This window comes from Podarcis muralis, chromosome 14, assembly GCF_964188315.1.
Source record: "Podarcis muralis chromosome 14, rPodMur119.hap1.1, whole genome shotgun sequence".
Lineage (NCBI taxonomy): Eukaryota > Metazoa > Chordata > Lepidosauria > Squamata > Lacertidae > Podarcis > Podarcis muralis.
The window spans coordinates 45,028,138-45,053,492 of record NC_135668.1 but is presented as its reverse complement, the minus strand read 5'-3'; the positions used below and the strand labels follow the sequence as shown (position 1 = coordinate 45,053,492).

General features: G+C 43.5%; 3 protein-coding genes across 7 annotated transcripts in view; 2 read left to right on the top strand and 1 right to left on the bottom strand.

Moving 5' to 3' along the window:
- Positions 1-136: 136 nt before the first annotated feature.
- Positions 137-5,795, bottom strand: AIMP2 (aminoacyl tRNA synthetase complex interacting multifunctional protein 2). 2 transcript variants are annotated; one of them, XM_028705973.2, is made up of 4 exons: positions 5,692-5,795; positions 3,698-3,904; positions 1,991-2,222; positions 137-673 (listed from the first exon to the last, which is right to left on the bottom strand). In XM_028705973.2, the coding sequence occupies exons 1-4, from the start codon at positions 5,704-5,706 to the stop codon at positions 288-290; spliced, it is 840 nt and encodes a 279-aa protein (XP_028561806.2). In that variant the 5' UTR covers positions 5,707-5,795; the 3' UTR covers positions 137-287. The 2 variants fall into 2 exon arrangements, with proteins under 2 accessions (XP_028561806.2, XP_028561805.2); XM_028705972.2 differs by having other exon boundaries at positions 5,551-5,756.
- Positions 5,796-6,066: 271 nt separating this feature from the next.
- On the top strand, positions 6,067-22,312 carry PMS2 (PMS1 homolog 2, mismatch repair system component). The gene is made up of 15 exons (XM_028705971.2): positions 6,067-6,293; positions 6,648-6,787; positions 7,069-7,155; positions 8,581-8,683; positions 8,917-9,100; positions 9,914-10,081; positions 10,499-10,596; positions 11,477-11,576; positions 11,816-11,900; positions 12,690-12,842; positions 13,706-14,573; positions 15,109-15,276; positions 16,793-16,893; positions 20,829-20,998; positions 21,199-22,312. The coding sequence occupies exons 1-15, from the start codon at positions 6,274-6,276 to the stop codon at positions 21,340-21,342; spliced, it is 2,589 nt and encodes an 862-aa protein (XP_028561804.2). The 5' UTR covers positions 6,067-6,273; the 3' UTR covers positions 21,343-22,312.
- A 1,707-nt stretch (positions 22,313-24,019) lies between these two features.
- Positions 24,020-25,355, top strand: part of LOC114584521 (radial spoke head 10 homolog B-like) — a 32,633-nt gene continuing 31,297 nt past the window's right edge. Inside the window, exon 1 of one of the 4 annotated variants that reach the window (XM_077918599.1) lies at positions 24,020-24,757. The gene's annotated coding sequence lies outside the window, so the exon portion shown is untranslated. Of the gene's footprint in view, positions 24,799-25,355 lie in introns of all 4 variants that reach the window. The other 3 variants (XM_077918598.1, XM_028706449.2, XM_077918597.1) reach the window with 3 other exon arrangements.

Sequence of the window (25,355 nt, the reverse complement as noted above, 5' to 3'; positions counted from 1 at the left end):
TTTCTATTCTCATCCTGAAGCAAAGTTCTTAACCCAAGGTACTACTTCTGGGTTAGCAGAGTCTGTAACCCAAAGTGTTTGTAACCAGAGGTACCACTGCGCTGTCTCTAAAAGAGGGACCAAGCACTAAAAGATATACACAAAGGGCAAGTGATGCATTTTATTGACATAAGACCTTTGACAGTTGCCTTCTAAAACTTCATTCACAGGCTTTATAAAACCCAGGCTCACAGCACACATGTAAATATAGAAAATATTTCAACTGTGTCCCTTTCTATAGAACATGTTTAATTCAGCAACTTGAGAACAGAGTTAAAAGGTGCCAAATTCTCACAAGATTTTAGCCACTTCTGCACATTGGCTGGAACAGCATTGGTGCTCCCTGTCTGCTGAAGTGCACACCAGGCCACGACGTCAGCTACTGTCAGTTCATTGCCCACCAACCAGGATGTCTTGCCGAGGGCTGCATTCATAGATCGCAAAACAGCTGCCTTTTCTTTATTGCTCCCTTCTTGCAGTTGGAAGATGGCTGTATCTACCCAGCTGTCTATCAGAGTTGCTGTAACCGCATTGTGCTTCTGACCAAGTAAGGAGAACAAGAACCTAGCAATATTTCCTTCTCCTTCAATGGGACACATGGTCTGAACGCTGAACTTCATCTGGGATTTTGGCACTGAAACAAACACAACGCAACAGAACATTAGACAAGAAAAGCAGGCGCCTTGAAGAGACAGATACATTTCATTCGAACCATTAAACACAATTATAAACAAGTCCCATTATGCCAATAATTGCTAGCCAGATTTTATATATAAGATACTGAATTTTTATCGAATACTTGCATATAGTCAGCCATGCTACCTTTTACTTATAGCTGCTAGGAAATGTCTCCATGAGAGATTACTGAACAGGTAAACTAACAGATTCCTCCTAATCCAAGCCTGGCAATTGGGATAACTGGTGCAATTTCCAGCTTCAACATTACAGCATTATGCCCTTTCTTCAAAAAGTAGGCAGTGTGTAGTGTTACTTTTTAGTTTCTTCTTCCAGACACACCACCATAGGCCAGCGTTAACTTAAAATGGCTTTGTCAGTTAAGGTAGCATAATAGCAGAAGAACTTAATTTTATTGTTTGAAACACTGAAGACAGAGTATTATATGCTCCTTTTCTACTTTCACAACTGACAGTTTTACTTAAGCTAAACACTAAACATCTTAACTAGAGCAGAAAGCTTAATTCATCTTGCAGGTAAAAACCAAGGACTGCCTAACAATGGGACGTAAGTTTATTTGAGCAGTTAAGAGCAAGTTAGCAAACACACTAGGGTTATTAAGATGCTTTATAATTCCTCAGCTGAAAGTTAATTTCACAATTATAGTTTTCTTGTAGAGATTATATAATAGAAGCTTCATAGCAATATTTTTGAAACTGCATTCCGAGGAACTAGGTTACTCAAAGAATGAAAGACTATGATCTTCCCTACAACGTACAGCTATTGACCTATCAACCTGCATGAATGAAAAGTGAACACAAGTTAACTCATGCAACAGGGCTTCTTCCTCTTCTGTTCCCTGTGCACTTCCAAAATGTGGGTGCTTGGGGGACACCCGGAGCAGATTTGGGACATGGGAAAGGGGAGAAGGGAGTCCCATTGTGCAGGTGGGTGGACATAATTTGAAGTCATCATAAGTGTGCCTATCAGATCCTTCTGCATCATACAGGAAGAGAACAGAATCTTGAAGGTGAGTTATTGGCACTAGAAGTGACTACTACGGCTCTTCTCACAATGTATTCTGTTGTCTAAAGAATGACCATGTTGTGGACAAACTAGTTGTTGAGCTGCCCAGTTGCAAATTTATTCATGGCCAGCGGCTGGCCCATTTGTTGCAGATACACATTTATTGTCATTAGACATCAAGAAATTGTGTGCTACTCCTAACATGTTAACATTAATGAATGCGTCCCTTTTCCTAATGTGCTGGACTTACCATCTTTCCAAATTAATGTAAATCCCAACTGATACTCATGACGCGATTGCTTCTTAGGCTGATCACCAAAGCATTTCAGGAGATTTTCTGGCACACTCTTCACAGATGAGTGTGTATGAACAGCTGATAGTATCTTATAACGCTCACACAGCAAGCTGTGGAGTATTAACAATGACAGTGGTGGGTGATTGGGGTTTGCATTGATCACAATATCCTTCAGAGCTCCATAGTCCTGTGGGAAAATAAGTCGCCATAAGTAAGTTGTTCAGCTGACACATTCATGCATTGATTCACATCCCACTCCTGCTTAGCACAACACACAAACACCCTCATTAATTGACTGCAAGACACACAAAACCAATGAAGTTCTACAAAAGGTTTTTACAATTGGTAGCCGACATTTAACATCCACCAGATGGAATGGTTCAGCTGAGAACTACAAAGAGTCGCAGACCTTTAGAAGAGTTACTGGATGTCTATTTATGCACTGGCTCATGAAGAGAAATCTTGTTCCACTTTATAAAATAAAAAATATCTAGTTAGAAGAAAAGGTGGCTTCCGTCTCCCATGATTAGTAGTAGCATCCCAAAAATGTTTACTTTCAAAATTAGTGCAATGTGTCTTTTGGGAAACAACTCTATTCCTGAAACAACAAAAAACTACAGGAAATGCATTCCAGCCCAAATCTACCTGTCTCTCATTTATTTTAAAACACTTAATAAATTTAAAAATCATACAATAAAACTGATAAGTAAAAAAGATTAAAATACAGAACCCACAGTAACTAGCAACTTGAGCCACATCCAACATAATGGCCATAAAATGCCTGAACAAAGCAATATGCAACCAGCAACCACCAAAACTGATAGGTACTGATAGGTAACTGAAGTTATGGAGCATTTTACCTGCACTTTAAAGCCAATTTTGTCTCATTAGGCATCAATCAAAGAACTAGGCACAAATTTCTTAACAAGTCCCACAAGATCTTATATCATTAATTCAGTTACTATTTAATTATTTTGTTGATACTTTGAAACAGAGGCCAGATTTGCATACAATGCTGAGGGACAACTTGTTTTGAGTTTTTGAACCAACCACGATAAATCTTAGACAAGCAAAGCAATGGCAGCAAACCAGGGTTAAACAAGGATGGTGGGCTCAGACATAACAAGAAACCACTGTTAACAGGAGCAGAGACAGCCATATGTCAGCTTCAAAATACAGATTCATATTCTGCTTTATTGGACACAACCCAGTTAGTTGGCTGGGGTGGGTTTAGACCTGCAAAGAAACCAGTTAAACAAAACAAACCATGTCTTCAAGTTATATGGAAACCAGGCCACTGAATTAAGCTGAGCTTTTGTTTCTTTCCAGAATTGTTAAATGCTTGATTTCTGGTTGGTTTTAAGAAATATTTCAGATCTATTATCAAGCTTAGTTTTAAAACAATGAGACCCCGTTCACTGAATTCATTTTGAGTGCTGGCTTGAATGCTGATAACCTCATTAAAGCTTAGCTTTAAAATAATTCTGTACCCCTCCCACCTATCACAAGGTGCTTCTGTGGATTTCAGCTATGTTTTAGTGATAAATCATTCTGAGTGTTGGCCTGAATGCTAATTACTCCATTAGCCATCATAAAAACTCCAACAATGGTTAAGTCAAATATACAGGAATTGTGGTGTAGAGAAAGTTAATCTGAACTTGCCTTCCCAAGTAAATTGTCAAGCTCTGCAGCACTAGCAGATAAAGGAATGTGTTCATCTGCTTGGATTATGTTTGTTGCATCAAAGTCTGCATCTGGTGTTTGGATCATCTTTGAAAGCCCATCCACAGCAGCTTTCAACTCATACAAGCGTTTCAAGATCTCCTCCTGGCGGGATTCAAGTGCCTGAAGAGCCGGATCAACTTCCTCCTAGATAAAGTTCAATTGGTATTCACTTAACTGTTTTAATATTGTGTAAAACAGACGGATATTTCCCACGTACCTCAGCTTTAACACTCTACAAGTCTCCATGCTAGTATTATCCAACATCCATGCATATGGGAACTCTGCCAATATATCAAGGTTCAATACAGGTCAAGGGGCGGGAAATACAGGTGGGAAACTGGAAAAAGATGTAGGGCTGGATTTTATTGGTGTTAGCCGCCCTGAGCCCAGCCTCGGCTGGGGAGGGCGGGATATAAATAAAAAATTATTATTATTATCTGGCCCACTGTCTACCGGCCATTTTGACAAGTAGATATTGATTCAGAGTTTTCGTGCTTTGAAACTGCTAGCTGCCTTTAAACAACAGGGCAAGAGGCTTATATCCGATCTTAGTGCTATGCTACTCAGTGCTAAGACTGAAGAGCAAAAGATCCCTGAACTCCAATCATAGGCTTTTTTATTATGCAAACCACTTCAGAGAAATTTGTGATCAAATGGTCTATAAATGCAAAGTAAAATTCCCTAAGTTGTCAGGTAACTGACAGGTGGGTGTGTTTTGCGTACAATGGCCAGGCACACCCTATTAGGCCTGCGGGCTGGTTGTGTCCTCCACCACTAGCATAGGTAAAACAAATTAAGTAAGACATTTAACCCAACTGCAACCATGAACAATATGTAGAGGCAGCATATACAATTACTCCCAGATAACCTTTTAGTCAAGTGCAGCTCTGTCCTAAAGCTATTCCGAAAGAAGAAACTTGGAACACCTGACTTGTGCTGCCCTGCAAGATTCCTGGAAGAACAGCAGCCACATATACCCACTTCAGCTGCATATACAAAAACATTTGATAATATAATAATATTATTATTAAAGGTAAAGGGACCCCTGACCATTAGGTCCAGTCGTGGCCGACTCTGGGGTTGTGGCGCTCATCTCGCTTTACTGGCCGAGCGAGCCGATGTACAGCTTCTGGGTCATGTGGCCAGCATGATTAAGCCGCTTCTGGCGAACCAGAACAGCACACGGAAACGCCGTTTACTTTCCCGCCGGAGTGGTACCTATTTATCTACTTGCACTTTGACGTGCTTTGGAATTGCTAGGTTGGCAGGAGCTGGGACCGAGCAACGGGAGCTCACCCCGTCACGGGGATTCGAACCACTGACCTGATCGGCAAGTCCTAGGCTCTGTGGTTTAACCCACAGCGCCACCAGTGTCCCTATTATTATTATTACTATTGATTAAATTTGTATACCACCCTTCCTCTCTAGATCTCAGGGCAGTTCACAACAATGTAGAGGGGAGGGGGTAAGCTACAATTCCCTGGATTCATGGTGTGGTGTGTGTGTGTGTGTGTGTGTGTGTGTGTCTTTGTGTAATGTAAGAATTGAGATTTAAACGTATGGACTGTCAGCCGCCCGGAAGTACAACGCGAGGCTGCCTCAGGCCTTGGCGCAAGAACCTCCCTCAGCCCGGGTTGGGAAAGTGAAAGCGCTGGCGAGACGGCCAGGCCGGGCTGAGGAGCCGCACCTCGCGGCCTAGGAAGGGAGGCCAAGGAAGGAGAGCCCTCGCCCGCCCCACCCCGACCCTGCCCGCTTCAGAGTGCGGCGCCTCTGGGCCGCCTCCTTCCTACCTCGTGAAGCAGCGGCGGCGAGGCGGCTGAAGGGGAGCCGCCCTCGGGGCAACGGTGCATATTTCCAACCCGGTACATGCAGGCGGGAAGGTGCTCAGCCAAGACCGCCGCCGAGCCAGGCCCCCCGTGAAAGGGCCTCACCTTGTACATCGGCATCGTGGCTGCCCGGCCGGCGGCTCCTCGCTGACTGACTGACTGGCACAGAGGCAGCCACGCCCCGCGCGAGCGCCACACCCACTGCTCTTCTGCCATTGGAGGGCGTTCGTCCGTGACCCGCCCCCGACTTCGCTTCTTATTGGCCTGCGCCGGGTGGATGAAACCTCGAAGGTCTTATTGGCTCCCGCTGGCGGGAAAAGGCGGCGCTTCTTTTCTGCCGTTGGCTTCGTCGCCTGAGGAGAGTAGAATCTCATGCAAGCGCGGCGCTAACGAGGGAACCGCAGGCCGCGCCTGCGCAGTACAGTCGAAGAGGCGTGGAGGCCCGGCGCTTCCCCCAAAGAATTCTGGGAGCTGTAGTTTGTTCAGGCCCAGCGCGAAGTGGGTCGCGTCTTCCGAGGGGGACCTTCTGAGTGAGGCGCTGCTTAGACCTTCGTGCTTGCTCTTGATTCATTCCCCTATGATGAACGGGGTGGCGTCGTTTTCATATTGCATTTTGGACATTTAACAAAAAATAACTTCAGCGCCGCCGAGGAAGAAGGAGAAAAACAGCAGCCCCGAAGCAACGCCATGGAGCTGGCTCTTCCTAGGTAAGCGCGCGACAAGGTTGCAGCTTGCTTTGCATTTGCTGTGGTTGCTTTTCTATGTCGCTTTTCATTCACATGACCCCCGAAGCGGCATGCAAACAATAAATAGCAATAACGTCAGTAAAATATAATAATAGAGCACCACAAATGCAGCACAAATTGTATAAAGTAATTGGCCAACAGTCAGCAAAACGATTGCAATCTATAAAAACCTGCGGGATTATTTTAGCCAGTCGAGCGTGAGACTCTTCATTTCAAGGTTAATAATGATCTGATTTATGAGTCTCAAATCCGGCCGTTCGGATTATTTCAACCAATGTTTGGGCTCGAAAGCCAATTCTGTTTTTGTTTTTTTAGGGACCAGCCTTCTAAAGCTATCAAACCAATAGACCAGAAATCTGTCCATCGGATTTGTTCAGGACAGGTGGTGCTGAATCTGTGTACTGCGGTGAAAGAACTGGTGGAAAATAGCATAGATGCTGGTGCTACCAGTGTTGGTAAGCTTACTGTCAAGTGTGCGTGTTTAGCAATCTTATTAGCATGTTGCTTATGTTGGTGTTTGCACGTGCATGTCTGCAAACGGGCAGCTTTTACAAATGGAAAAGAGAACAGAAGTACCATAATAAAAAACCACATTTGACTAAGAGTGCCCTTGCATACATTTTGAACATTAAAAGGAAAATGTATAGAAATTCCTTCACTGCTGTAAACCTGTATGTGGCAAAATGTGGTGATGCTTTGTAATTGTTATGTGACAAATATTCTTTATAATTTGTAGAAGTGAAACTTAAAGATTATGGAGCAGACCTTATTGAAGTTTCTGATAACGGTTGTGGTGTAGAAGAAGAGAACTTCGCAGGCTTGAGTAAGCTTTGTTTCATGCCTCGTTTTCTATATGCAAATCTGTCAGATCAGTTTGGTTAAGAGAAGCTATTAATATAATCTCAGAACCAATTTTACTTTCCAGATTCGTGTTTATGGCGAAAAGCAAAAAACATACAGCCAGGTCACACCACATACACACCAAAACTGCATTTTAAAAACCATTTACTTTAGCAGCAGTACTTTTGTCACCCTTAGAAATATTTGTTTAATGACTATATATCTCACCCTTGAAATAAAACTTTTCAAGTCTTCTATATAATGTAGCGAGAGAGTTAAGAGCCACAGATGAATAGGTTTGACCTCAACAGAACAGAGAGTTCGGTGGAGTGTATCTTTTATGTGAATTGTGGGGTGGCAGTTGGATTGGGGGGAAGTAGCAAAAAGGAAATTGTCTCCACTACTTCCTGTCCCTCCTCATTGCTTTTGCTAGCAAAGTCACTTAAATGACAGTCATTGATAGACTCAGAAATCTTGATAGCACTTTACTGAACAAAAATGAACAAAAATAGTGTATGTAATGTTCAGAGGAAGAAACGGAGAGGTTTTGTCTTTCTTTATTCAGGCCTTGTACTCAGTACAGAAATGTTAAACCAGATATATGGAGGAAAAACTCCCCCAGAACTCACAGCCAATCAAGGCACATGCTACCTCCGCCTCCACTTGCTCAACTGACTGACTGACTGACTGACAGCAGAATTAACTCTTGAGATGCAAACTGAATGAGCCCTACTGTTGCAGTTATAACAGTTTCCTTGACTAGGTTTTTGAGTAAAGGCAACTTTGTCTTTTGACACTGCCACTCTGGGTGATCAGAGAAGTCTGGGCTTCTCCCCAGTGTTGCTGAGTGGGACATTAGTTTACTGGGAAGAAGCAGACTTGATTTCTGAGTGGCTTGAGAATTGGCAGTGTCATCAAGGAATATTTTTGGGCAGAAGTCCAAGGTCCACTCAGAAGAAAAATCAGGAGGCTCCTCAAGCACACATTTTGAAATAATGCATGTTGCCATCTTTAAAGAAGAGGTAGGGCACACAAGTCCATTAATTCCAGAGTCTAAAATTAGGTCATCTCAAACCAGGTGTGGCAAATCTTTGGCCCTACAGTTGTTGTTGAACTACAACTCCCATCAGCCCCAGCAAGCATAGTCAATGGCTAGAGGTGATGGGGGTTGTAGTTCAAGTTCCCTGCAAATGTTTTACACTCTGGACTTGATGGACTTATGGAACTTACTGCACTACTGTGGGGAATACTGTGTTATTTGCAAACCAATAATTAAACATACGCCAAACCACATCACGGATATAAAGCAATAAAGTCTTGACTCAATTGTTTTAATTATTTTATGCTAGGTAATATTATACAAAAGACATCTGAATGTCTTGTTTTATCTTACCATTTATTTTTCCAGCTCTGAAACACTATACTTCTAAGATACAAGAGTTTTCTGACCTTACACGTGTTGAAACGTTTGGCTTTCGAGGTGAAGCTCTGAGTTCCCTATGTGCATTGAGGTAGGATTCTTCTCTGCTTTAGTGCAGAGCTCTGGCCAGATCAGTTGGTACATCTTATACCACAGTCCTTTCCCATTCCCGTAAGAATCTTTGAGCAGAATGGGAGCCCAAGTTTAAAAGAAGCAAGTTTTTACAATTTAAAATTGTTGGCATTAAATGCGGTGTGGTTTTGTTTTTTTTAACTCCTGGAAGCTTTTGTTCCCCTGTAGCATTTATTTGTTCTTTTCCTCCAGTGAAGTTTCCATCATTACTTGTCACAAATCTGCAAAGGTTGGCACACGCTTGGTATTTGACCACAGTGGGAAAATCACTCTGAGGACCCCCTGCCCACGACAACAGGGGACAACTGTCAGTGTGCAGCAGTTATTTTATACCTTGCCGGTACGACATAAAGAATTTCAGCGCAACATTAAGAAGGTAGGAGCAGCTTACTAGTAACATTGTTTTTAAGAATGAATGTAAGAGATCCTAACAAAGGCAAGGGCCATTGGAGGGAGTGAACAAAGGTGTTCCTTTACCAGATGGTAAAGTCAGATGGCAAGGATCCAAAAATAAACAAGAAACTAGTTCTGAGTAAACACCTGCCTTCCTTCACAAATATGCCTAGTAGATGCAAAAAAAATAATGTTGATCATTATCATTTTTATTATTACACTTGTGAGTCGTTTTTCTCAGAGTGACCCAAAGCAACTTACGTTAAAACCAATTAAGAACCTCCAAAAAAACCCCACTAAAAACACAGCTATGCAGATAAAAGGCAGGACTTACAGATGCCACCACACGAAAAGAGGCCAAAAGCCTGGGTAAAGAGAAGAGGCTTTGCCTGGTAATGGCAATAGTAGTAACTATTTTTAGTTTATATAGTGCTTAAGTGTTCAGTGTACTTCACATGTGCTTATAGTGTGGTAATCCCTAAAACAACCCTTTAAGGTAGGTTTCCATGTTGCAGTTGTAGGCCAGAGATTGAGAATATGATAGCCTTAGACAAGCTATCTTGCAAGCTCATGATGGATGCAGGTTTAAGTAGGAGGCTTAGTCTTTTAAACAGTTCTATTCACCAGCCCTCATTATTGTGTTGTTATATTCTATACGATGAGGTAGGATAATAAGCCATGAATGAAAAGGTGTTTTGAAGTGGGAGGGAAATGGCAGCGATCACGCATAGTCTGTGTAAGCATGCTTCATTACGTAGTCACTGGAAAATCATCATTATCTCTTTGTTTTTGCCAGGAGTATGCAAAAATGGTTCACGTGTTGCAAGCATACTGTATCATTTCAACAGGAGTGCGTATTAACTGCACCAATCAGGTTGGCCAAGGGAAGAAGCAAGCTGTGGTGTGCACCAGTGGGAGCTCAAACTTAAAAGAAAACATTGGAGCAATATTTGGACAAAAGCAGGTATTACTGTTATTATTATTATTATTATTATTAACATCCGTATTGTTACAACTACTAGTCATACGGCTGCTGCTACTGCTACTGCAGTGAACTAATGCAATAGGTACTTCTACTCCTGCACAGTTAATGCTTTGTACAGTTAACGACAGAAAGTAAGTTGTCCTAGTGACATCGGGTGGTGGTGCTGTGCTTTGAAGCCCAGAATGTTGGGCCTTCAAAGAGCAGCATAGAGCTGTTTGAAAGCCCTTTGTCAGCAGCCCTGCACTGCTTCTTAAACCTCCAAAAACCAGAGGCTTAAAGAGAAGTGTGGGGCTGTTTACAGTTTCTAAGCAGCCCTGCGCTGGTATATGAACCTCTGGTTTTTGGGCAGTGGCTGGGAAGGAGAAGCAAGTTCCATCAACTACCACTTATTTCCAGGTGCAGAGCTTGGTTCCTTTCGTTCAGCTACCCCCTAGTGATGCTGTCTGTGAAGAATATGGCCTGAATGTTTCTGATATGCCAGCCAATTTTTATACGTAAGTAGAAGATTGTACGTACCTCACAGTCTATGCAGCTTCCCTATGTTTAATTGGCTTAAACTGCAAATCCTAATTCCCTCCTTACATGAGGGTAATGCCTACTGAATTCAGTGGGACCTCTGAGTAGATATGTTTAGGATCACGGCCTTAACCATTCAGCTCTACAATTTTAAGGTGTGTCAGTCACGTCTATTAGTCTTCCTTGCCACCTGGAACCAATCGAGGAGACTGCATGAAAATTATTGCGTTCTCATTTTAAGCGTTTAGGGCAAATATATACTAAATTAGGCTTAAGTGAAGTGAGTCCCACAAGCTTCCTGGTCGAAGTTCTGGGTACTCTGACAGGTGTACAAAGCTATGTCGGGCATGTCAAGATATTCAGCTTGGAATAGTCATTCCCCACAGTTCAAGGGCAGCTGAATAATAAAAAAGGAATGAATATTGTAATCCATTTATCTTTTATATTTAAGGATGTGCGGATAGTTATTTTCTGGATATGGGTAGACCTGCTGTGACAAAGTTTGAGAACTTTTGAAGAAGGACCCAGGAATTAAAAGCTCATCTTTTTTTTAAAAAAAAAAGCCAGTGTACCTGGCATAAGTGCTTAGCTTCCTCACTCGTTCAGCAGTGAGTGAGAAGTTTGCTGGAGGTTGCCCTTTCCCAGGATGAAAGTCCATTGAGAAGTGGTGACAGATTTGTTGGTGTGTGAGTCTGTGGCAACCCCACAAACCTCAGCTTTAGTCTTTTAGAAAGAAAGAAAGAAAGAAAGAAAGAAAGAAAGAAAGAAAGAAAGAAAGAAAGAAAGATGTGTCAAATTGCACAGCTTCTATGCTTTTCTTCTTTGGAACAATATCCTTGACATATTTACTTTGATCAGTATCACAGGCTTTGTTTCCCGTTGCGATCATGGTGTCGGGAGAAGTACCACAGACAGGCAGTTCTTCTTTATCAACCAGCGGCCCTGTGATGCAGGCAAGGTATGGCTCTCTCTCACAACACACACAATGCCTTCGTTCTTCGCTTTTACAGCCTTTGAGCTGTAGTTTGTCTTTCCACCCACTGTGTCATGGAAGTGGCACAACATTACTGTATTTTAATATTTGGTTGGAAGCCGCCCAGAGTGGCTGGGGAAGCCCAGCCAGATGGGCGGGGTATAAATAATAAATTATTATAATTATATTATTATGTCTGCAACACCTTCTTCTTTTCTGGACAGGTTTCCAAAGTTGTGAATGAAGTATACCACATGTACAACAGACACCAGTATCCGTTTGTGGCTCTTAATATATGTGCAAATTCCGGTGAGTCACACACATTTCTCTAGGAAAAACTTGAAAGATGAAGTATGTTTATGTGTGCGGTTGTTGTTTAGCAGTTGGGATAAACATCCTGATTCTTCATCACTCGGTTGGCAGTAAATCTCAATTCCAATACTCACAAGCCAGGTTGCCACCAGGCCATTTTTTTAAAAAAGAGCTTGGTTTCCTTCTTTCCTTTTAATAGAGGTTTGATAGGCAGAAATCAACAAGTGAAGCTTTCCATGATATGCTGCTTGACTACCCGCTGCTGATAAAAAGCAGCAAGAAGTCTAGTTCAAAAGCTGATAACCCTACTTCAAGCAAATGTGTGCTGTTTTTTTTCCAGATTGTGATGTAAATTGATACACAATCTCTGCACTCTGAAGTGCATTAGTCTTCAAATTTAACCTGTTGATAAGAAATCTTCTAAACTGGGGTGCAGTGCCTGAATTGGCTTGTTCACTGCTAACAAACCACAATACGAAGCCATGGTTTGTTGTTTACTAATGAGCTTTAGTTTCTTTTAACTAGAGCTTGGAGGTGCATATTCACCTAACACCCTTCCTTAATCATGGTTTGTTTGCCCACCCAGATGCTCACCAAATTGCAAAGGCACGAGGCAAAAAGTTGCTAGAAGATTTTGGAGAGACAAGGCGTGGTTCATTTGTTTTTTGTCTGCAGGACAGCTTTCGATTAATTCATTTGTTAAACATGCTATGGCTTCGCTTAAGAAAACCATGACTAAATGTTAATGTGAACCAAGCCAATATCATTTTATGTCTTTGTTTTTAGAATGTGTTGACATCAATGTGACACCTGACAAAAGGCAAATAATGTTGCAGGAAGAGAAACTTCTATTGGCGACTCTAAAGACTTCAATGTTGGGGATGTTTGGCAGTGATGTTAACAAACTCATCGTCAACCATACATTGCCAGATATTAAAGGTAGGAATGACACCAGCCATTTAAACCAACTCCCTTTCTAAGTGGATAATTATGCTTTTTTTAAAGTGCATTGTTAACGGGCTGGTTCAACTGATTGTGTTCGGCTACACACAGTGCGCATTTCCTCAAATGTCAGCCCAGCTGTATTCCCTGGGGCTCAGGGCCAATCACTTCCGCTTAGACTTGTGGCCTCGTTTAGTTAGACAAACTCAGGCACAGTTTTAATGTGATTTCCTGCAGTGCCTTGCGTTACGGACAAGGCATCAGGTATCAATGGATTTCTGCCTGCCTCCATTTGTGAAATGGAGCTTGGCATTTTCACAAGATGGGTCCCAGTTTGGCCTGCTAAGCTGTTTTCAAATCTGCTTGCTCCAAACTTGATGTGTTATGGGCCAAGTAGAGAAGTGGCGGGCGGTGCACAATCTGGAGCCTTAAAGTACACTCCCAATTGTTATCAGCTTCAATTGATGGTGACAGCAAGCCTGCTGGATTTGCTGCAAGACCAAGTTCCCAATGGGAAACTCCACTTCACAGCTGATCAGTGGTGGCTTCAAGCCTCACTTGACTTGGATTTCCTTTTGTAGCATAGCTTGCCACACTACAAAGAAAAATTTTGTCACCCAATGTCATTGTGAAGCCAGGTGATTGACAATTGGGCAGGCCTCCATCCAACTGTCAGAGTGATCCACTGGGGTTGGGGGGATCTAGGATCCAGCTGGCTGGCCAGATCCATTTCCCCACCCCTGCTCTCGCTGTTCTTTCTCTAAATGGAGCCTCGGAGTTCACTATTGGGGCCTTGATTTATTCCTGTGGGTTGATTTTTAATTGCAATTTAAAACTCTCCTCTCTTCACCCTTTCTTAGGAAATTTCACAGTGCTAAAAGAAGAGGCAGAAAGCCCTGCCTTGGAAACTTCGCGTGGCTCCTCCTCTCAGAATCTGAGTGCAAAAGAAAAAACAGCAATCACTGTTGCCAAACTTAGGGAATCATTTTCTCTCCACCAAGTGAAAAAGGCCCGTTTTCATGGTGTTGAAAATGCCAGACGTCAACAAAGTTCCTCTGGGCAGAAAGAACTTCCGGCATTTTTTAGCATTTTGGATTCTCCAAATAAGAAGACTGGCTCCAGCAAAGAGGCGGAGTGTGGAAGAGAGGAGGATCCAGGTACATTCATGCTTTTGGGCAAAAAACTCAAGAAATCAGCAGAAGATAAAGATTCTGGTTGTGGGAGCACCTCAGCAGAATCGGAAGTGGGTTTAAGCACGCCAGAAAATGGTAGCTGTTCCAGCTGTGAAAACGCAATTGGCTCACCTCTTGAAGATTTCCCTATTTTCAGAGAAGTTCAAAGTGGCAGTCTTGAGACGAGGGGAGATTTCTGGGGAGCTGAATGCAAATTGAACCAAAGCAAAGAGAGCCAATTATCCCAGCAGGGAGACAGTTCACCCCCCAAAATGAAACGTTTTAAGATGAGCCAGCCTCTTTCTCAGGTGGCCACTCTGTCAAAGACTGAGAATGACTGGGGTTCTTCAGCCCTATCGCAGTACGACGTACCTGTAGAATTGGAGAAGAAAACCGTACCGTTGGAGTTTTCTCTGAGCGCACTGATGGGCAGAGTAAAGAAGCTAAGCCAGGAACAGGAGAAGAAAGAAGCAGCGCTAAAATTCAGAAAATTCAGGGCAAAAATTAGCCCAGGAGAAAATAAAACAGCAGAAGACGAATTAAGAAAAGAAATAAGGTATTTGACCTTTTAAATTCCTCCATTGGCAAAGCAATGGTATCTGTTTGACTTGAAAGGAGTTGGGATGGTACATCTGGAATATTTGCAGTGACCAGGAAATCCTCACTGTAGAGTAGGTGAAACTTTGCTTTGCTTTGCACCGTGAGACACAGCTTTCCATCTTAGGCTCCCATGCAAAATTCTTCCCAGGCTCCTATATACTCTGCTTGAGGGACAGCTGGGCAATGCTGCTTACACATCTGTCCTTGACCATGAGGTGACAGAGAGAGCTTTTCACAACTCACTGTGATGCTCACTGTAACTTTCTGGAACGAGTTGCTAGTCTTTTAGGCAGCTGGCCACAAGACCCCCAAAAAACTGCAGACAAACTCTGGCTCCCTCAGCCAGTAAAGCAAGTCCTTCGCGACTGGACTTAATTGTCAGGGGTCCTTTACCTTTACCTTTTTAGGGAACTTAAAGGGCTGATAGTTCCCCTGCCCTAAAATGTAAACACATTTTTAACCTGCTTTCCCCACCCTTTCCCTATATACAGGAAAGAGATGTTTGCTAAAATGGACATAATCGGCCAGTTCAATTTAGGGTTTATAATAGCCAAGCTGAACTCGGACCTCTTCATCATTGATCAACATGCTTCAGATGAGAAGTACAACTTCGAGATGTTGCAAGAGCACACTGTTCTGCAGGGGCAGAAGCTGATCACGTAAGTGTCCCAAGACGAGCAGCTGGCCGCTCAGTGCAGTCAGCAAAGGCCCTACTGTTGGACCAGTTTCGTTGCTTTTTTATTGCATGGTAGAGCTTCCTTGGGAGTTGCTCTGGGTGTTCAGGGAGCAGAAGAGTGGGGTAGAAATACTAAGTACAGTGGTACCTCAGGTTAAGTACTTAATTCGTTCCAAAGGTCCGTTCTTAACCTGAAACTGTTCTTAACCTGAAGCACCACTTTAGCTAATGGGGCCTCCTGCTGCCACCGCGCCACTGGAGCACAATTTCTGTTCTCATCCTGAAGCAAAGTTCTTAACCCGAGGTACTATTTCTGGGTTAATGGAGTCTGGGTTAATGGAGTCTGTAACCTGAAGCATATGTAACCTGAGGTACCACTGTACTAGCTGAATGGCAGTGATTGGATAAACATATTTTTAACTTGTGGCTGTTTAAAGAAGCACATACTTGGGATGGAGTGAGATACAGCTAACAAAGGTAATAATTTGAATGCAAGCTGATTTAAGGGGGGGTGTATGTTAGGGCTCATAAAAAGGTTCTTTATGTGAGACCCTGGAGCACTTTTTCCTCCCGCCTCACTTTTTAAAGCCTTTGTGCTTTCCTTTGCTTATAGGGTGTCTGGGTCCACTGCCAAGTACTTTGCAAGTTGAGGCACCAGCAGCCCTCCATCTTAATTTCTCAGGGGTAATCTATAAATTAGCATATGGAAATATGTCCTATTAACCTGTGTCCTGAGCCCCTTAGGTCAGGCACCCCCAAACTCGGCCCTCCAGATGTTTTGGGACTACAACTCCCATCATCCCTAGATAACAGGACCAGTGGTCAGGGATGATGGAAATTATAGTCCCCAAACATCTGGAGAGTCAAGTTTGGGGCTGCCTGCCTTAGGTACTTAGCAGTCGGGCTAGAATTGAAAATTGGCCACAGGTTATGGTGGGTTTTACAGCATTTTAAATACTTTTTAAAAAGAAGTTTAGCTGTCCTAGTATTCAAAGTTCCTATGAATGCTAAGATTAATGTGAGGATGGTCTTTTGATACATTTGAGGTTAGGCTTGGCTTACTCAAACCCCTTTCCCCCTCTGAACTTCATAAAAAAGAAGAGGAGTAGTAAAAAAAGCATTTCATTGGATGTATATTAAAATATCTCCATCTGATCTTTGGAGGAGCTTTGGGATCCCATCTGCTTTATTCATTTAAAGTAGACTATACCATTTAAGGAGAGTCATGGCTTTCCCTAAACAGTTGTGGAAACTGTAGTTTAAGAGCTACAATTCCCAGTGTGGTTTAACAAGCCCTCTTCAGGGAAGTCTGGGATTGGTTGGTGGGGAACAGGGGTCTCCCCACAAATCCTAGCACCCTTAAACTACAGTACCCAAGTGGCATGAGCCTGCTTTAAATGTATCATGTGGGGCCTAACTTTTGCCAGAATGTATACAGATAAACACTTGCACACTAACTTCACTCCCTATTCTTTTTTCAATGTCTCCCATTATTTCAGGCCTCAGAATCTTAACTTAACTGCTGTAAGCGAAAGCATTTTAATGGATAACCTGGAAATTTTCAGAAAAAATGGATTTGATTTTGTTATTGATGAAGATGGTGAGTTTCCGCCTAAATGGGATGCTAATATCTAGGGTACAAAGATCTGCCCAAGTTCCTTTGCCCAAGTGGTGGTTGCTGTCTCTTTCTCTCCAGCACCAATACCCACCGAAAAGCAGCAGCAGTGTATAGTATGCAACAATCGTTTGCATAGGTCCTTGAGAGTAATCTCCATCCAGCTATGTGGCAAGTAAGTAGGGATTGCTTTGGACTGCATTGGTTCAACTTGTAGAACACACTGAGCTTTTTTCACCCAGCTGAAATGCAAGCAATCTTGCAAAGGTAGTGTCACCACTTACACCGCTACCATGAAGTCAGGAACCCCATCAAAGGAAAGGAAAGATGTATCTAGCCTCTGCTTCATTGTTTTCTTCCTTTTCTGACTTCCTCCATGTAAATGAAACTTCAAAATCTTGTTTGCTTTCACTTGCCAGAGCAAGAATAGTCTGTGAGTTATGGTGCTCTGGCAAATGTCCTTGCTCCTGCCCTGAAAAAAAGCCCGGAAGCTACGTTACACTTCTGGAAATTTCATCAGCTTTACATCCTAATAGGAATTATTCTTTTCTCTTAGCAATGCCTTGGGGTTTTCTTCTCACAGAGTTTATGCAGTATAGACCAGTGTTTCCCAACCTTTTTTGGGCAAAGGCACACTTGTTTCATGAAAAAAATCTCGAGGCACACCACCATTAGAAAATGTTTAAAAAATTAACTCTGTGCCTATATTGACTATATATAAAGTAACTCTCTTTAATAGGAATCAAATAAACACAAAGAAAGTATTTTATAATTACTTTATTATGAAATAGTAAGTAAACAGAAATATGAAAAATTATAAAATACTTTATTCAGTGCGCAACCTGGGCCTGTTTGGCTGAACACAAAGCTGATATTCTGGCTGGAATCGAAGAAAGACACACACGTAGCTCTTCGTCAACAGCTCTCAGTCTCTCTCTGTATTTAGTTTTTATAGCAAATGAAGGAAGAGTAAGCAGGCTGGGGTGGGTTAAGTAAGGGCTGAAAGTGCCTAGATGAAGTGGGGGAAGCTAGAGAGGAGGTACATTCTGACGTTTGAGGATAGACTAGGTTCTTTATGTGAATGATAGGTGAGTTATTTGACAGATCGAACTGAGAGCAAGGTGTGGCTTGTGTAGCTGGGGTGGACATGAATGTTTGGGGTGCAAACCCCAGGCCGGCCAGGTCCGAGGGGGGGCAGGGAGAGACGGGCCTGCTTGCCTCTGCCTGCGCTGTGGTGTGTTTTGCCCCGACCGACGGACGGACCGACCTGCCAGCTGTCTCCGCAGTAGCAGCGCGGACTGGAGCTCCGTCATTCTCCCCGCCGGTGCCCGGGGAGGGGAGTGTGGGGCGGCCGCTGTGGAAGCGACGGCGTGTTCCTCCTCCTCCTCCTCCTCTTGCCGGGCTAGAGCCAGCCGGCTAGCGCTCGCCCCTCCTTGCTCGAGCCGACCCGGCCGCCGGGGGCCTTCCCGTCCTCTCAGCGGCGCCGCCTCGCGTCCCTCATCTGGGGGTTGGGAGGGGGCTGGGGGGGAGGAAGGGGGCGAAGGGGAGCAGCCGCAGCCGCTCCTGAGGAGATTCTGAGGCGGTGGCGGGCGACGCGTGGCGGAAGATGAGGGGTCCCGCCAGCCCCGCGTTTCTCTCTCTCTCTCCCTCACGGAAACCTTCCCCTCAGCTTCTGCCGCTTTTTCTCTTCTTTCCCTCTTCCTTTTTTTTTTTTTAAAAAAATGAAAAATCTTTCCTTTCTCTCTTTTCCAGCCCCCCCTCCCCTCTTCACGGAATTTCACTGCACTCGGGCGCCGCGGCGTGCAGGCGCACTGCTCGCTCCTCTTTCCGCGCAGGCGCCTTCTCTCGCTCTTTCGCCTCCTTTTCTTTCTCTCTCGATGGTCCGCCTACAAAGGAGCGAGGGAGGCGCCCGCCATGTTTGGATTTGCATCCAGCAGGAGATGCCGCCGCCGCCCCGCCTCTCGCCGCCCGACTCGCCCGCCTCCCTCCCACGGCACACCAGGCAACGTCTCGCGGCACACTAGTGTGCCGCGGAACACCGGTTGGGAAACACTGGTATAGACAAAGGAACCAAGTAGGTGGGCCCAAGGCTATGGTTCCTTCCCACAGTAGTGCTCTCCGTCCTGGTGAGCAGTTGTCAACCTGAACGTTATAGACCTTTCATGTTGCTATGGAATAAAGCAAGACTAGGGAAGCAGCTCCCATGTTGCTATAGCAATAGTCCGGAGTGCAACCTCTCCACTGTGATATTCATGCAAAGAAAACAGGAAATGTTCTGCCTTGTGCTCTCTGTTTTTCACATCTCTCTCTACTGTCTGAATCAGTGCTTTGATGTTTAAAATGAACTTTAATATTGGGTTTTTGAATTGTAACCCACCTTGGGACCTCATGGTGAATGGCTGGTAAGAAATCTGTTAGTATTAACAGTTCCTACCTCCTACTCAGGGACGCGGGTGGCGCTGTGGGTTAAACCACAGAGCCTAGGACTTGCCGATCAGAAGGTCGGCAGTTCGAATCCCCGCGACGGGGTGAGTTCCCATTGCTCGGTCCCTGCTCCTGCCAACCTAGCAGTTCAAAAGCACGTCAACGTGCAGGTAGATAAATAGGTACCGCTCCAGGGGGAAGGTAAACGGCGTTTCCGTGCACTGCTCTGGTTCACCAGAAGCGGCTTAGTCATGCTGGCCACGTGACCCAGAAGCTGTCAGCAGACAAACGCCAGCTCCCTCGGCCAATAAAGCGAGATGAGCGCACAACCCCAGAGTCGGCCACGACTGACCTAATGGTCAGGGGTCCCTTTACCTTTACCTTTACCTCCTACTCTCATAAGAAGAGCCTGCTGGATCAGGCCAAAGGCCCATCAGAGTCCACCATTTTGTTTTCACAGTGGCCAACCAGATGCCTATGGGAGGCCCGTAAGCAGGACCTGAGCCTAAGAACACAAATTCTAGTGTTAATGAGGCAGGGAGGTATGCAGACTTGTGAAGGTGGGGCAGCGTTCATCTCTGGAGGCCTGGGGTATGAAAGGTTCTATTTTGGACATGAGAGAGAGAGAGGAGAAAGGAGAGGAAGTGAAACAGTTACGCTTCCTGTTTGTCCGGTAACACGAAAGTAGAAATGATTAAATTTTAAAATTATTTTTGAGGCACGCTCAATCTTCGAACAGCTGCCTTAATCAGGGTATGTGTGTTTATTGGGTCGTTTCTATTTTGATTTTATATATTTTATATATATATATATATATATATATATATATATATATATATATATATGCAGGTTTTGGTGTCCTCGGGTGTCTTCCCGTGTAAAAGTTGGGGTGTCTAGGCGACGTTTCGACGAGGTCTCACTCGTCATCTTCAGGCTGGTGCTTTCGGCTTCTTGTTACTGGAACAGAGCTCTGTTCCAGTAACAAGAAGCCGAAAGCACCAGCCTGAAGATGACGAGTGAGACCTCGTCGAAACGTCGCCTAGACACCCCAACTTTTACACGGGAAGACACCCGAGGACACCAAAACCTGCATTCCTGTACCCGTGAAAATCTACGAAAGCAAATATATATATATATATATATATATATATAATGTTTTATATTTTGATTTTGTTCTGTGAACCACCCTGAGACCTCCGGGTATAGGGCGGTATTTAAATTCAATCAATCAATCAATCAATCAATCATCAGCTTAATCACACACACAGATGAAGATCTACATTCGCAGAGCCACATCAGACGCTCTTGCTGCATTAAGAGCATATGATTTAAAAATCTAAATTTCAGGTTTTAGATTACAAGTGGGAATTTTTCATTTACTTTTGGCTTTTTAAGAATGTAAGCATGAAAAGTGTGGTGTAAACAATGTAAAAATTCCCCCTCCTATCCTTACAGTGATAAAAGGGCTATTAAATCATTCATTTAATACCTTTCAGCTCCTGCTACCCAAAGAGTTAAACTCATTTCTTTACCTACAAGCAAAAACTGGACTTTTGGTCCACAAGATATAGAGGAGTTAATCTTCATGTTAAGTGACAGCCCTGGAGTGATGTGCAGGCCTTCCAGAGTAAGACAGATGTTCGCTTCTCGAGCATGTAGAAAGTCTGTAAGTATTAATCCGTTAGAGATTTCATATTTATTTCTTGCTTTTCTATTAAAATAACGCTCAAAGCTGCTTACTGGATAACGGGACATAGGAGGGAACTTCCTTTTTTAAGATTAAGGAAGTAAAGTATGTCAACCAAAAATAGATAATGGTAGTACTGACCCTCATGAGACTTTTAACATTTTATTTTTCATCTACAGGTGATGGTTGGAACAGCGCTTAATGCAAATGAGATGAAGAAACTCGTCACCCACATGGGTGAGATTGAGCACCCTTGGAATTGCCCACATGGAAGACCTACCCTAAGGCATATAGCCAATCTAGATCTGATTTCACAAGAATAACGAACCTTTATGCACGTTCGTTAGGACATTTTTAGCATTTATTCCATTGGCGGATGCTATTGAGACCTCTTTTATAGGATTGTGTTTTATCACGAAAGTCTTTTTCTCCCTTTGAAGCACAAAAGATCAAGCTTACCATTTTGTTCAAGAAATAAACTACTAGATGGGCAAAATGTCTATGCTGATGCAACTAAGTGTGTGTAACTGAGGTTATAGCTGCTCATCTCTTGCAACTCCCACCATGCACCAAACCCCATGATCCTTGGATCTCTGCAAGTGTTTTATCACAACACTGGCATAGATCCACGGTGTCTCCCCTTATCCCTGCACAGGTGAACTGTCATTAAGTCCTGCAACACCTTTTACCACCCTTTTAGAACAAAAAAGGCCGGAAGATCAAGCCAGCACCTGTTTCTATGGATTAAGGCTTGGTTTGAGTTATGTTGCTGCCTTTGGTCTACATCAAACTACGTGTGAGGCAGGGAGAAATTAGGTTTCTCTCTTCAGGGTTTCCCCCCCACGGCAGTTCCTTTTCACCTGCCCTGTAGGTGAACAAAAAGCGAAGGAGCAGGCTGAGATACTTTGTCCTGTGCACCAGACAATTGTCTCAAAATTATGGGACGGTAGGAGGCAATTTGTGGTGTTTCCCTTGGTGGTTATCCAGAGTAGTTCAATGTCTAATAATCTTGAGAGCCCAAGAAACTATTTTCTGCCCACTGGGTTGGGGCAGCTCTGCCCTGGTTGGTTAATCTATTACAGAATGATCTGCTGGTCATTTATATTAGTGTAGCTTCACTGCTAAAAACAGTTTCCTTTTATTAAATAACTTGTACATAGAAAGGATTTGTGTACATACGTTCTTACTATGGATGGCCTTTTGTTTTTATAGCAGATATATATTTAAAATATTTTTTTAAAAAACACAAATGAACGTTCTCCAGCTTTCTCATTAAATGATTTTCCTAAAGAATTTGTTGTGGTGTTTCTTCAGTATCTTCATTTACCCAGACACTTCAACCAGAAGCTGACCCTGGGGGAAATCTTGGCTTTTGTCTTATGGCACCTGCCCTTTGGAATTCCCTCCTGTTAAATGTTAGATGCTGTCTCCCTTTTCAGTGTCACCTCCCTCTTTCAGCAAGCCTTTCAAGCAGAGTCTGCATTTGTTGGGAGTTAATTTTAGATGTTCTAATTCATGGGTAGGCAAACTAAGGCCCAGGGGCCGGATCCAGCCCAATCGCCTTCTAAATCCGGCCTGTGGATGGTCTGGGAATCAGCGTGTTTCTACATGAGTAGAATGTGTGCTTTTATTTAAAATGCATCTCTGGGTTATTTGTGGAGCATAGAAATTCATTCCCCCCCAAAAAAAAATATAGTCGCCCCCCCGCAAGGTCTGAGGGACAGTGGACCGGCCCCCTGCTAAAAAAGTTTGCTGACCCCTGTTCTAATTGTTTTATTGCCTGAGTGTTTGCCACCTTTAGCTTCTTTGGGGTAGGATATAAATTTAATAAAAAGTATATGTGCAAACGCCTAGGACTTGCCAATCGCATGGTTGGCGGTTCGAATCCCCGTGGCAGGGTGAGCTCCCATCGTTTGGTCCCAGCTCCTGCCCACCTAGCAGTTCAAAAGCACCCTTAAGTGCAAGTAGATAAATAGGTACCGCTTTATAGCGGGAAGGTAAACGGTGTTTCCGTGTGCTGCTCTGGTTCACCAGAGCAGCTTCGTCACGCTGGCCACGTGACCCGGAAGTGTCTGCGGACAGCGCTGGCTCCCGGCCTCTAGAGTGAGATGAGCGCACAACTCTAGAGTCTGTCAAGACTGGCCCATACGGGCAGGGGTACCTTTACCTTTACCTTTATATGTGCGAACGGTTGAACTTAATTGAAATGCCAAAAGGAGGCTAGGGTAGCTAGCTAAATCTCAATTTATGAAGCAAGTAAGGCAAGACAGGAAATGCTATTCTTTGCCGGTGTGAATGAATAGAACATTATGAGATTAACTTGTGCTGGGGTAAGAAAATAATGTATCTTCAACTTGTACAAATTTCAGCTATCTGAAAAGCAGCAGTGTGTAATTCACAAGTTTATAGTTTCACACACACCTCAAAAAAAATGGTCCACTGAAAGAGGTCTCCAGCTTTTTCTCAGGTACGAGTTACTGGAGCAGATATTGAAATTATATATAATCTCAAATGTATTATTCTGCACATTAACACTTGGCACCATGGCTTACACTCAGGGAGCTTGTGGCCTTGGTAAATGCTTTACGATGCCAACATTTTCTGGACTTCAGGGTTGCAGAGGTGATAAACATAGAGTGCAAGATACAATTTCCATCCCAATATCTCCAGAATACAGTGGTACCTCAGGTTACATACGCTTCAGGTTACATACGCTTCAGGTTACAGACTCTGCTAACCCAGAAATAGTGCTTCAGGTTAAGAACTTTGCTTCAGGATGAGAACAGTTTCAGGTTAAGAATGGACCTCCGGAACGAATTAAGTACTTAACCTGAGATACCACTGTATATTTAAAGCTTTAAACAGTCATGGCTTCCCCCAAAGGTTCTTGGGAGATGTAGTTTGTTACGAGTTATAAAGGTTGTTAAGAGGCCCCCTATTTCCCTCCCAGAGAAACAATTCCCAGAGGGGATTTAACAGTCATCCGTGCTTCACAGGAAACTCTGAGACTTGTAACTCTGTGAGGGGAATGGGGCGTCTTCTAAGGACTCTCTGAACCCTTAACAAACTACATCTCCCAGAATCCTTTGCAGGGTGAAGCCACGACTGTTTAAAGTGGTATCATAGCGCTTTAAATGTGTGGTGTGGATGTGGCCTTTATCAGAATTGAGCCGAGAGGAAAATGGGGACAAAGCTGGGGCACAACCAATAATTGGCTTTCCCTCCACCCACTGTTGGTTTCTCTTCCTTCTGCCCCATAAGTGCCCGTTTGGGCACCCCCACCACTGGCATAGAGCTTTTTTGTTGTTGTTAAGGAGGCTGTGGCAATAGGCTAATAGGTGATGGTCCCTTTAAGAGGAATAAATACTATCCTCTTCCCCCTCCCGCCCTGAGAGTGGTTACTATGGTAACTGTCCGGGATTAAGACGCTGACGCTGCAACCGCTGCTGTTGTTGTTGCTACTTAAATCTCTCTGCAGAGAGTTTCTGCTGGAGGTTGGAGGCTAGAAATTCTCTGTCCTTTTGCTTGTGTGAGTAAGCGATGGACACCAACAGCCCCATCCAAGTCTGAGGGAGGTACTTTTGAGCAGTCCCAGCCTGAAGAATTTTTGCGTCTTCCAAATATGTGGACTGCAATTCATTTTTTAAATAAAATCCTTTTTTAAGATAGCTTTAAAAATGCCATTACTCAGGGACTAGATCCATCGTGCTTCCAGAAGGGGACTTGATGTTGGAGAAGGTTTGTTCAGTTGCCGTAAACAGGTCACAAGCACAACAGAGGTGTGTGTGTCTGTCTGTCTGTCTAAACAGGATTTTCCAAGGAAAGATAAATCTGAAGGGAGTGGGATATGAACTGGCTATTTTGCGTGTGGATGCTGCAAATAATAATAATAATAATAATAATAATAATAATAATAATAATAATAATATCATGAGGAGCACTGTTCACACAATAAGCTCTCATCTCCAGGCACCTCTATACGGTCAACTGTGTTCTATGCTGCCAAAAAAGCCACAGAGTAACAATTGGGGGGACGGGACACAAAAACACCTGTGTTGTGGCATGAGTGAACTCAACTGGAGAGGTTTCGACTCCTTTCCAATTTCCCTATTAAACAGAAGCCATTTCCCTATTAAACAGAAGCCTGCATATGTGTTCATTTTTATTTTTCCCACTAAAATGAACACACTTTTATGTTCATTACTTAAGTATGAAATTGACTTATGCAAAATTAAAAGGGCAGGAGCCTTGTCTGATTTGGCAAAAAACAATGATTTTCGCCTCCTTTCCTGAATTCTGGTAGCAATCCTATGTGAAGAATGTTATTTATGACTTC